Source organism: Physella acuta, unplaced genomic scaffold (assembly GCF_028476545.2).
Source record: "Physella acuta isolate Inbredline_101_S28 unplaced genomic scaffold, ASM2847654v3 ptg000012l, whole genome shotgun sequence".
Lineage (NCBI taxonomy): Eukaryota > Metazoa > Mollusca > Gastropoda > Physidae > Physella > Physella acuta.
The window spans coordinates 543,315-556,638 of NW_026731532.1; the positions used below are offsets into that span (position 1 = coordinate 543,315).

Below are 13,324 nucleotides of genomic sequence, written 5' to 3' on the forward strand. Positions count from 1 at the left end.
TAAAATTTTGTATGTTTATTGTTGTGGTTTGTATTTTTTGATAGCATATATTATTTATATTCTTTAAAAGCATAATGGTTTAAAACAATTGTACGTAAAAAACTCTAAGATAATTTACACAACAATCTCAACTTTTGTTAGTATTTAGTTAAATACGCGGTAGAAAGCTAGTTATAAAAGAAATTTAGGCACATCATTGTGTTTTGCATATGTTTTGCCGTAGGCTATTCTCTGGTCGGCCTATCCTCAGTCGGCCTTGTCCGAACATATTGTGTGTTGTGGACGTTATGCGTCAATTGACAGCCTTTGAACCTTGTCGGCTTTCTGTTTTGATCCTGTTTTGTTATGTAATGAGCGTGATAAATGTGGGCAGTAAAGGTGGTTGAACTAATCATAACTATTGTTGTCATGAGTTGAGGGCAGCAAGTCAGATGAACTTACCATTTCACAGTAATTCAATGTGAGTATTTTAAAAAAAACAACCACGATGAAAACCGAGGACGTTGGGACATTCTATTAAATGCTATCAATATTATGTTTTACATAATTACAATCTACATAATTCATACTAAATATTTGTAGATGAATTATAAAAATTACCATGCGTATACAACCTACACACATTACATTACATTTGATTAATCCTCAGTTAATTTGCACTCTTTAAATATTTTATACATAAAAGTATTAACAAATTTCAAGCAAATATATATTTGTGACTTTTTTTCCTGTGACTTTTTTTCCTGCGACTTTTTTTCTGTGTTTTTTTTCCTGTGGTTTTTTTTCCTGTGTTTATTTTTCCTGTGACTTTTTTCCTACAATCCCCCCCCCCCTAACCGTGTGACGTTGTTTATAGATGACCCCTTAACTAGTCACCTGGACCGCCATATTTTCGACCTGCCCTAGAAAGAGATGGGACGAGGGAGGGGGGGGGGGAGGCCACTCACCCTAAACCAAAGACGCCAGTGAAAAAAATACGCCAACATTTAAGATTATCAAACCAATTCTGCCGTCAGTGTAAAAGAAACTAGAAAACAACCTTAACTTTACCTTTTGTTCGGATTATATTAAAGCTACGTTTTGGTTTCAATCAAATAAAATTTAACATATTTTTACCTCCATGTTAATTAAACCAACTCTTCAGCCTGACTTCCACACTAATTAAATTACCAATTAATTTGTAAAAAAAAACTTATTCACTAAATTAAAAGAACGTTTTCAATTAATGCTATATGATGATGTATTAGATAGTTTAATTGTGTCTATGATAGTAAGGCATTACTCATAACGAACATACCCTCCTAATGTTGAGTTTGGGTGTACATTATATACAGATAGATAACCTAACACATTCACAAATACATACACATATATAACCTAAACACAATCAAATATACATACACATAGATAATCGACACACATTCACAAATAGCCTATATACACATAGAAACACATTCACACATACATACACATACATATAATGATATGTATGATCGTATTTTCTGCCCAGCGGCACGTCACAACACATCCCCCATTCGCTGCGGGACATTCACGGTCGTCTCCCCTAATGAGAAATATTTACCCTTGGTTAGGGTTAGGGTTGGTCCGAGCCTCTCCCCCACGCACCCCCCAATCGATCGTGATTCTCCGGCCAACGTGAACCATATGAATGACCAGTCAGTTTGATTGCGTCGTCAAGGGGGAAATTCATTTGATTTACTTTTGTGGTTCTGCCCGAGCCATACAAAGAAAAAGAAATGGGTGGACCGGACGAGATTTTTTTTATGTCCCTCCCTCCCCCTCCCTTCCTACCTCCCCCCCCCCTCCTTCAATACAATTAGTGTATTACATTTTGGCTTTGAGATAGGACGTGCCTCCATGAACGCGTTCTGTTTCAATGAGTTGAAGAGGAAGTGGAACGGGGAGGGTAAAAACTGGTTTTCAAAAATGAGAGAGCTCCTTTCAGCAGGCGAAGATTTTTTAAAGTGGGATGGAGGGGAGGGTGGTAAATTTATTTCTATTGATTTGAGAACGACCGTGGGGGTGGGGGAGGGGGGTTAAGGGACGGGTGCAAAGTGTCTTATCATCTATCTATGGCTACTATGTGACGGAAAATCAATGTAAATATATACCGTTATTATACGGAGGTTGTGAAAATGATTCCTCTGTTGATAGGGAGGTGTGGGTGGGAGGTGGAAGAGGGGGGGGGGGGGGGAGTGATCACTGTGTCACAGATCATTCATCAGTGTTAGAAATTTTTTAACCGTTAAAATGGAACAGGAAGGCTTTGACTTCGTTGGTGAGTTCACTAATAGGTGTGCAAGTGTGGGTGAAGGGGGTAATGGAGGGTGTGTGAATGCATCGCTACCGACTTTATAGTTTAGTTTATGTTTGATTGATGGTACGTCACCACCATCTACGTTTATCCACATGTACAGGCAGAATCTTGATTTCGTCGCACTGGCTAAAATATGTGTAGCCTCCCACCCTCCTATAGTATAATTAAAATTAATATATAATTAATAAATTCATATAGGCCTATAGCTTATTTTTATATTTTCTGTAAAGGGGATATATATCCTATATATTGTTTTTAAAAAATGCATTAACATTTACAACAAACTGTTACATAATTCTACTATTACACGAAAAAAAAAAGATTTCAAGTTAATGTTGACTGTACTATCGGGAAAACTGCGCCATCTGTTGTTTGGTTGTGTATGCCTCAACCAACCGATAAACATAATCTCCTTAACGTTAGAGTACAGGCAAAAGTTACTGATAACCGTTTGATTTTTAAAAAGTCGTAGTAACGTGCATTTCAACACATGTGAGTTTCCGTAGTGTAGTGGTCATCACATCCGCCTAACACGCGGAAGGTCCTGGGTTCAAGCCCCAGCGGAAACAATTGGTTCACTTTTTTTTTCTTTTCAAATTTTCAATTTATAAAACACAAAAACCTTATAATTTAGAGTGTTATTAGTTTGTATCATTTAAATGAAAACTGTTGATGCTTTTTTTTTTAAATTATAGTAATATCATACACAGACTTTAAATAAAGCTATTAGCCTATATAACAGTTCAAAGATTTATAAGTAATAAGAAATTTACAGTCATAAATCATTGTATATGTGCAGGGCATGGAGTACATTCATAAGTCACCGCTTCGTTCCCATGGCAACCTAAAGTCAAGCAACTGTGTGATCGACAGCCGGTGGGTTTTAAAAATCACGGATTTCGGCGCCATTGTGTCTTACAGGAAAGTAGGGGCAGAGGGAGACGTGGACAACAGGGGATATTTCAATAGTAGGTCAATGTTTCTCATACATGTTGCATGCAAGAGTAGGTCAAAGCTTCTGGTACATGTTACATATAAAAGTAGGTCAAAGCTTCTGGTACTGGTACATGTTACATATTAAAGTAGGTCAATGTTTCTGATACATGTTGCATGCAAGAGTAAGTCAAAGCTTCTGGTACATGTTACATATAAAAGTAGGTCAAAGCTTCTGGTACTGGTACATGTTACATTAAAAAGTAGGTCAAAATTTCTGGAATAACGCATAAGTAGGTGACAGTTTCTGATACATGTTGCGGGCAAAAGTAGGTATATATGGTATATAATTCTGATATATGTTGTACGGTACACAAAAGTAGGTCAATATTTTTATACATGTTGTACTGTACCCAAAAGTAGGTCAATGTTTATGATATATTTTGCATGCAAAAGTGATTTAATGTTTTTCTATACATGTTACACACTACAAAAGGTCAACACGTGACACAGATATGTTTACGTTTCGCTGTATCCCACCAGGTTTGCTGTGGTGCGCACCAGAAATTCTGCGCATGCACAAACGGCCGCACAAGGGCACGCAGAAGGCCGACGTGTTCAGCTTCGGCATCATACTGCAGGAGATTCTCTTACGGTGCTCGCCTTACTTCTACAACAACAAGGATCCGGAAGGTGACGTCAGCACGGGTCATGTGACCGTAGCTTAGTATACGATTAGTCATGTGACGATATGTGTGGTCGAGGTGGTAGGGCATGCCGTTGCTAATTTCAAAGGTTCCAGTTCGTGTCTTGGAGTTCACGCAGTTAAAATGGGTACCTGACTCGAATAGGGGAAAATAAACTCGGCTCATCATAGAGCTGATCCTACTCCCAGAGTCCCCAGGGGAAGGGGGGTACTGTCTCCCCCTTTAAACACATCTACCCCCCCCCCCCCCCGCCCCGTCACGAACGAAATAGAACTTCTATACAAAATTCATAATTTAACCAGTGTAGGGCACCTTCCCCAACCCCCGGGAATTTAAGTCAGCCCCCCCCCCCCCCCCATCGAAGGTTTTAAGTGGCCCCTCCCGGAGAAAAATGTCTGAAAGAACCACTGCCAGGTGGTATACCGAGGTCAGATGAACAGATGAGCTCTACTGCATCTGTCCTAACGGACGTCAGGTCTAAAAGATAATTAACTTTTATTCGTGACGATAGCAAAATGGTTGGATGATATCCTAGTAGATTAGTAGGTTCGGATCCCGTTGGGTTTAAAAACTGCTCTGTCTCTACTTGGACTATATTCTGTACCTTTGTCTGCCCTTGGCGTTGAAATATCACTTTCTGTTTATATTGCTGCTAGTCATATGACTATAGTCCGGTCACGTAGCAGTTGCCTAGTCATGTGACCATAAACTAGTCATGTGACCATTAACTAGTCATGTGACCTTAAACTAGTCATGTGACCATTAACTAGTCATGTGATCTTAAACTAGTCATGTGAACTTAAACTAGTCATGTGACCATATCCTGGTAGTAGTATATTAGGTCGCTTTTGGTTAGTATTTTTGGCGGAGCAGGTGGTGGGAAGGCGCAAAGGTTATATAGTAAAATACTCGGAGCAGGATGCGCAGCCTGCCGCAGCCTGCCGCAAAGACATATAGTAAAATACTACGCCAGCTGCCGCAGGGTGGGTGAGCAGGATGCACCGCAGGCGCAAAGACATATAGTAAAATACTACGCCAACTGGGGTTGGCGGAGCAGTGAAGGGTGAGTCACCTTTTGGTGACCTTGTGACGTAATCATTGACCTTGTGACGTAATCAGTGACCTTGTGACGTAATCATTGACCTAGTTACGTAATTTTAATGTGTTTTTTAATGAGTTTTAATGAATTTTTAAAATTTTAATTAATTTTTGACCTAGTTACGTAATTTGATTATTTGTTTTTATTACATAATTGTTTAATTTGTTTGTTTACTTGTTGTTTAATTTAATTACTTTGTTTATATTGTGTAATTTTTTATTTTTTATTAACGAGTTACATAATTTGATTATTTGTTTACTTTTTAATTATTTTTATTTTGTTTATTTTTAATTTTATTTTATAATTAGTTTGAATTTAAATAAAAGACTAACACTAGCGTGGACTTTGTATAGGGACCATTCAGCAACACAACGAACGGTTACCGAAAATAGAACATCCATTTAACCACATCTGTTACTTATCGATCCGCAATCCTTTGTTCTTGTCAAACACTGGACAACGGGCGCGTTAATATTGATTCCACCCACGGGCCATCAAATGATGGTCCGCCTAATTAATTTGGTCATGCATCGTGGGTTTTTCCCCGCTCGATTTGACGGGTCATGATGATTTATGTGGGTTCGCGAAGCGATCCCACCGGGGGGTATGGTAATTAACGACGTACATTAAGTGGCTTTCCGCGAAGCACTTAGGTCATTATGCAACAGCTGTTGTGCGACAGCTGGTGGTGTAATTACGCTGAGCAATCGTATAAATGACCGCGAAAATTGTGTTCTAAACACTTCGACTTCGGACTTCACACCAAGCTTCACCGCGACTTATCCAGCCTGCGACCTCTGTTGACTCCTGAGACTAACCCACGCCAGCTTTATCAACCATCACTTCTACCTAACCCTCCACGGACCACCTCTTTTGTGTGTGTTTATTCTATTAAAGGTAAGGTTAATATTACTTTTGTTTTAAGGGTGCTAACCCTATTAAAATACCTTTTAATTAATTAATTTAATTTTGTATCGTACACCGAGGTAAGGTTAATAGTATGAATTATCCTTTACATATCCTTTAAATAAATATGTATCTAAATAAGCAGGCAACTGTATTCCTTTTTAGTGCACAACCGACCCTACGAGACAGACTAACCATCGACCGAACCTATTGATCTACCTACCCATCCCCGAGGCATCCACTGAACCAAACGATCCAGCTACATCCAACTACACCATTTCGGATCTCCACACACAGCTAACTTCACGTTCAGCTTACACATTCAAACCCATAGGTACGTTCAGTTTTAATTTTGTTTTAAGTATGTAATTTATTTTATGATTTTTATTTTATGTATTTATTTTTATTCTACAGCCACCGACCTACCCAAGCATCCACACACTAGACACTTCGTCAATAATGCAAACCGCCCAGTCTACCACCCATCCAGCCATGAGCCGTAACAAGTGTGACATATGCGAGCGGGTATTCACCCGCAGAAACGATTTGACAAGACATCAAGACTCTGCACACGGATGACAAAGACATCCCTGCACAACATGCGGAAAGTATTTACAAGACTAAGTAATTTAACGAACCATTATAAGACAGCACACAACAACCAAACATCACCGACCGACACCCCATCAGCAACCAACAGACAAACACTCCAACCCACATTAGTGACCGACACACATACTGTCCAACTCCCATCAGCGAGTCAAACAGACCACACTGCGACCAACACTAGACCCTTAAAACGACATACGACGTATGACGACATAACAAACAACAAACGCGTAAAGACTAACAATGACAGTAACATTAATTCACACACCACTATTTTTCCTGTAGACGACCTTAGGGGAGATGCAGTAGACTTACACCCGACCACAGACAAAGCTTCACCCACATGCCTTCTTACAGACATTCCTGACTTTATTAAACATAATCACGCCATTAACATGTTACAACAGGATTCAAATTCAAAACCCTACACAGACAATTTTTCCTTTTTTAGATGTTTAGCCAGACATTTAGGAGCACCCTTAACAGATCTTAGAAAGCGAACATTAAAACTCGCGAAACAGTGGCAAGCGCACCAAGGTCTCGGGACCTTGGATAATTTTAGCGGGGTTAGGTTGGTCGAAATTCCCCTCTTAGAGTCCTGTTTTAGTGTAAATATTGAGATTTTTGAATTTGACGAAAACCAGATCCTTTTTCCGAAACTTAGAAGTAGTGATAGGTTTAGGGAGACTGTGTATCTTTTATTTTTTCAAAATCAGTTTATGTACATTAATAATATTGGTGGGGCGGGTCACTCTTTCGCGTGTTCTGTGTGTAACAAATTATGGCCCACCGTTCAACAAATAAACAGACACGTGAAAGGGTGTAATGGGGGGAAACCAGTAGATAGGTATAAGGGAGGGCTTTATCAGACACAGCAAACAATCTGGGAGTTTTTAGCGTCCTATGGGTTAGTTGTAGATAGTAACTTTGTTTATCCCTTCCGAGCAACTTACGATTTCGAATGCTATTTCGACCATTCCGAGTTACCCACGTTAGGTAGAGTTACAAAAAGCGTTGCCAAACACGTGCCTTTGTCTTGCTCTGTCGCCTCAAACGTAGATGGGTTCGTCGAACCCATCTGTTTTATTTCGACTGGTGACCCTAAAGAATTAGTGACTAGAGTTATTGACAGACTCCACATAATCGCCGAGGCAGCTTATGGCATTTTGAAAAAACAGTTCGAGCCTGTTTTTAAGCAAATCAGGAAGTTATTTCCACCTAAAGCTAGGGGTAGTGATAATAAGTCGAACGACAAAGGGTTTGATAGGTTTCTTAGCGGTAGATTAGACGAGTATTTGCGACAAATGCCGGTTATAGGGTTTAATTCAGGAAAATATGATATAAATCTCGTTAAGCCGTATTTTATTCAGTACTTTTTAGCTTATTCAAACACAGAAGAGGGGTTAGAGGAGGGACCTAGAGCTAGTTGTAACGATGACGAAGACGACGTAGAAGATAAACAAACACCGTTTAAATATGTAGTTAAAAGAAATAATAATTTTATGTGTATATCAACTAATAAATTAAAGTTCTTAGATATAGTTAATTATCTAGCACCTGGGTTTAGCTATAGTAAATATCTAGCCGCGTATAATGTTAAAGAGACCAAGGGATTTTTTCCGTATGAATATGTAAAAGATTTAGCCGTCTTAGAAGAAACGTCTTTACCTCCGCATTCGGCCTTTTTTTCATCATTAAAAAATTGTAACATTTCAGACGAGGAGTACGCGACGTGTAGGCAAATTTGGGTAGAGAAGGGGATGCAAACTTTTAAAGATTATCTTATTTGGTATAACAATATCGATGTAAAACCGTTTATCGAAGCGCTCGAGCAGCAAACTAATTTTTACAAAAATTTAGGGGTTGATATTTTTAAAGATGCGATTTCTGTCCCGGGGGTAACCTTAAAATACTTATTCAAAACACTTCCCGAAAACGTTTCTTTTTCTTTGTGTTCCGAGCGCGAATCAGAGTTACATAAAACAATCCGAAATAATATCGTAGGGGGCCCCTCCATTATTTTTCATAGACATCACGAAAAGGGTGAAACGTTCATTAGGGGGAATAGTAATAAGGTGGTACAGGCAATTAAGGGGTACGACGCAAACGCGCTTTATTTATGGTCTTTAATGCAAAAAATGCCGACGGGATTTCCGATTATTAGAAATAGTGAGGAGGGGTTTAGACCGCGTAAAACGAATCATTATGGGGAACAGGCCTTTCAGTGGTTATCGTGGGTTTCAAAAACAAAGGGGGTAACTTTAAAAACCGCGTTTAACGGGGGCGAAGTTAGCTTAGGATCTCGCCATATAAGAGTAGACGGGTGGGACGCGAACACTCGAACCGTTTATCAGTTCCATGGCTGCCTCTTTCATGGACACCCTGACTGCCCTTTAACTAAAGACAGAACAGTAAACCCCATTAGTAACAGACCCTTGACTGAGTTATTTAAAAAGACAAACGAAATTACGAAGTACCTTACAGATACTGTTGACGTTAAAGTCGTAGAAATGTGGGAATGTGAGTGGGGGAACCAGAAAAAAATGAACCCAACTATTAAAGACTATTTAAAATCTATTGACAAATCACAAAAGACACCGACACCGACCTATGGTAAGAAATGGCCCCTGACTGAAAAACAGATCATCGATTCTGTTTTAGACGACTCGTGTTTTGGACTGATAGAATGCGACATTAAAGTACCGGATAGTTTAAGAGAACATTTTAGTGAGATGACACCGATTTTTAAAAATACGGACGTTACGCGCGATGACATCGGACCGTTTATGAGACAATACGCGATCGATAACAACTTATTAACTAGCGGTAGACGGACTTTAATCGGTAGCTTTACAGGGGAGAAAATTTTATTAGCGACCCCCCTTTTAAAGTGGTATTTAAATCATGGGTTGGTAGTCAGTAAAATTTATCAAGTCGTTGAATATAATCCGGTTGCATGTTTTAAGACATTTGGGGATACAGTTTCAGACGCGCGAAGAAAGGGGGACATAGACGTCAAATACGCGATAACTAGTGAAACAATGAAATTGTTAGGAAACGCGGCATACGGTAAAACTTTGACGGATAAAACACGACATGCGGACATGACCTACTGTAGTGATAGGGATATAGGGGATTGTATTAATAATCCACGATTTAAAAAAATGACAAAACTTACCGACGCTGTTTACGAAGTAGAAACGTTAAAAAAGAAGATAGTTTGGGATCTCCCTCTTCAGATAGGCTTTTTCGTTTATCAGTACGCGAAACTTAGGATGTTAGAATTTTATTATGATTTTATAGACAGGTATATAGATAGAACCGACTTTCAGCTATGTGAGATGGACACTGACAGTTTATACTTAGCCTTAAGTACCGATGACTTGTTAAAAGCCGTAAGACCGGGACTAGAACACGAGTTTTTTGACATTTACCATAAATGGTTCCCCTCAGAAGTATGTGACTCACATAGACCACAATTTATAAGCGGCAAAGGCACGGTAGATAGTCATTGTCTAGAGTGTAGGGCTAGGAAAATTTATGAAAAGAGAACACCTGGGTTGTTTAAGCTAGAATATGAAGGGGATGGGATGGTATCTTTATGTAGCAAGACGTACCACTGTTTTGGCGACTATAATAAAACATCAACCAAAGGATTATCTAAAAATCACAACACACTAGGCAAAGAATCTTTCATGCAGGTCCTCACAACAAAGGAACCAAGTGGTGGGACAAACACAGGGTTCAGAGCATACAACACGGGGATATACACTTACACCCAACACAGAAACTCACTTTCTTACTTTTACATTAAAAGACGAGTAGACGCAGACAATGTGACAACATCTCCCCTAGACATATAAGAACCTTTAGTTTACCAACCATGACTTTAACGAGACTTTAATGTAAATATGTAAATAAGACAGAACCATGACGGTATGCTGATGGGGTTGTTTTTATTCAATAAAAACTTATGATATAAACGGTCTTTTTTAAATTTTTGATGTGAGTTATTGTTTTGTTACTTGTCCCTGAAAGTTATGTGATTCGGTATCCTGTATAAGAGGCATGACTGAAATCAAAATCAACCATTTAAAATACTGGATCCGAGTTGGAAACCGCTCTTTACGGTATTGATCGATAGCCCACCCAGGCGTGGTATTCAGGGAATACTATAAACACCGCCGTATAAGAACCCTATACCATGTCCGGTGAATGTTTTTGTCTTCAGTGCTGTGGATGGGATTCCAGTGAGAGCACGGGAATGTCGGATCAAACGGAAACTGGTCTTGATATTGGACCAGATGAAGTGAGATTGTATCCTGTACAGATGATCAATACCTTTCATGAGACTAATCAAGGGGAGATGAATCTAGGTTATGAGAGAGTGTTTGTACAGCGACCTATAGGTGGAACCTTTATTGAACCCCTTGATGAGACACCACAACCACCCAACCCAGCTTCTGACAGGGACAGTGACATCAGGTTCCATGATGAGGAGGAAAGGTTGCAAACATTTTCAGGGTGTTGGTCCGACGTCTACCCGGTCGACCCTATCAGTTTGGCTAAAAATGGTTTTATCTTCATTGGACCTGGCGACCTTGTCAAGTATATTTTCTGTTTGAATACGTTGAGAGGTTGGGAAACGGGTGATGTGGTAGAAGAAGAACATCGACGCTATTATCCAGACTGTCCTTTTGTACAGGCTGCACATTCACACACACACACACACACACACACAGGAGTTGTTTTAAGTAAATAAATTTTTTTATATACATTTAAATGCTCTTTTGTGATTTATTGTAATAGCTGATTAAAAGGTGTGACAACTTTCCCATCCAACTTTGAAATCCTACGCAGTCAAAACATCGGTGTCTGTTATACACCGCAAACCAAACTTTTTTCACTCAAACCAAAAAGCTCTCACATACACACACACACACACACACGCACACACACACACACACCATCACAAAACGAACTGGTAAAGACAAAAACAATATTACATCGGGAAAACTTCACCGACCCTAGTATAAATTCTATCCGCAACAACTCCAAGACCTGGATGGACAGAGTTTGAAACAGGCCTCGGTGAAAACTTCACCGACCTTAGTATGAACACGGCCCTAATCCAACTCCAAAACATAGGCCCTACATGTAACAACTTTGAAACCTACCTAGGTGAAAACTCACCGACCCTAGTATACATTCTACCCACAACAATTCCAAGAACATGTATGTATCAACTTGCCTCGGTGTTAACAAAACTCCCTCAACTCTAGTGTAAACTCTACCCCTAACAATTCCTAAACATACATGGTCTAGCTTCGAACCCTGCCTCGGTGAAAACTTCACCGACCATAGTATAGACTCTACACCAACCCCTTCCAAAACATCCGTGAACCAACATCACTCGGTGAAAACAAAATCCTTCCCACTCTAGTATGGATTCGGCCCCTAACACTTCCAAAACATGCCTGTATCAACTTTGTAACCTGCCTCGGTGAAAACTTCACCGTAGTTTGAAACCTACCAACTCCAAAGCATACATGTATCAACTTTGAACCAAGCCATGGTGAAACCAAAACCATACCACCCTAGTATAAACTCCACACCTAGCAATTCCTAAACATGCATGGTCCGAGTTCAAAACCAACCTCGGTGAAAACTTCACCGACCCTCGTATAAACTCTGCCGCATCTAACTCCTAAACATAGATATACCAACTACATACAACACACGGGCTCGACCCGAGTCGCTCAATACTATTTCTTTACTCGATGAAAAACCTATGATACTGTCCGTATAACTGTTAGTGAAAAGCACGGGAACCAACCGGGGGGAAAAAACCGATTAACGTGGTAACAGGTGTTCCCACACTTAATGCTGGTTTCGCGTTAATTACCATACCCCCCGGTGGGATCGCTTCGCGAACCCACATAAATCATCATGACCCGTCAAATCGAGCGGGGAAAAACCCACGATGCATGACCAAATTAATTAGGCGGACCATCATTTGATGGCCCGTGGGTGGAATCAATATTAACGCGCCCGTTGTCCAGTGTTTGACAAGAACAAAGGATTGCGGATCGATAAGTAACAGATGTGGTTAAATGGATGTTCTATTTTCGGTAACCGTTCGTTGTGTTGCTGAATGGTCCCTATACAAAGTCCACGCTAGTGTTAGTCTTTTATTTAAATTCAAACTAATTATAAAATAAAATTAAAAATAAACAAAATAAAAATAATTAAAAAGTAAACAAATAATCAAATTATGTAACTCGTTAATAAAAAATAAAAAATTACACAATATAAACAAAGTAATTAAATTAAACAACAAGTAAACAAACAAATTAAACAATTATGTAATAAAAACAAATAATCAAATTACGTAACTAGGTCAAAAATTAATTAAAATTTTAAAAATTCATTAAAACTCATTAAAAAACACATTAAAATTACGTAACTAGGTCAATGATTACGTCACAAGGTCACTGATTACGTCACAAGGTCAATGATTACGTCACAAGGTCACCAAAAGGTGACTCACCCTTCACTGCTCCGCCAACCCCAGTTGGCGTAGTATTTTACTATATGTCTTTGCGCCTGCGGTGCATCCTGCTCACCCACCCTGCGGCAGCTGGCGTAGTATTTTACTATATGTCTTTGCGGCAGGCTGCGGCAGGCTGCGCATCCTGCTCCGAGTATTTTACTATATAACCTTTGCGCCTT

General features: G+C 39.4%; 1 protein-coding gene and 1 non-coding gene across 2 annotated transcripts in view; both read left to right on the forward strand.

The window, feature by feature from the left end:
- LOC131934698 (atrial natriuretic peptide receptor 2) overlaps positions 1 to 13,324 on the forward strand; it is a 55,071-nt gene that overhangs the window by 32,999 nt on the left and 8,748 nt on the right. The window contains exons 12-13 of the mRNA XM_059290780.1: positions 3,138 to 3,306; positions 3,815 to 3,964. Coding sequence (XP_059146763.1) covers positions 3,138 to 3,306; positions 3,815 to 3,964 — 319 coding nt within the window. The remainder of the gene's footprint in view (positions 1 to 3,137; positions 3,307 to 3,814; positions 3,965 to 13,324) is intronic.
- Positions 2,835 to 2,907, forward strand: Trnav-aac (transfer RNA valine (anticodon AAC)). Its single transcript has one exon. It is a non-coding gene; the product is annotated as a tRNA-Val (tRNA).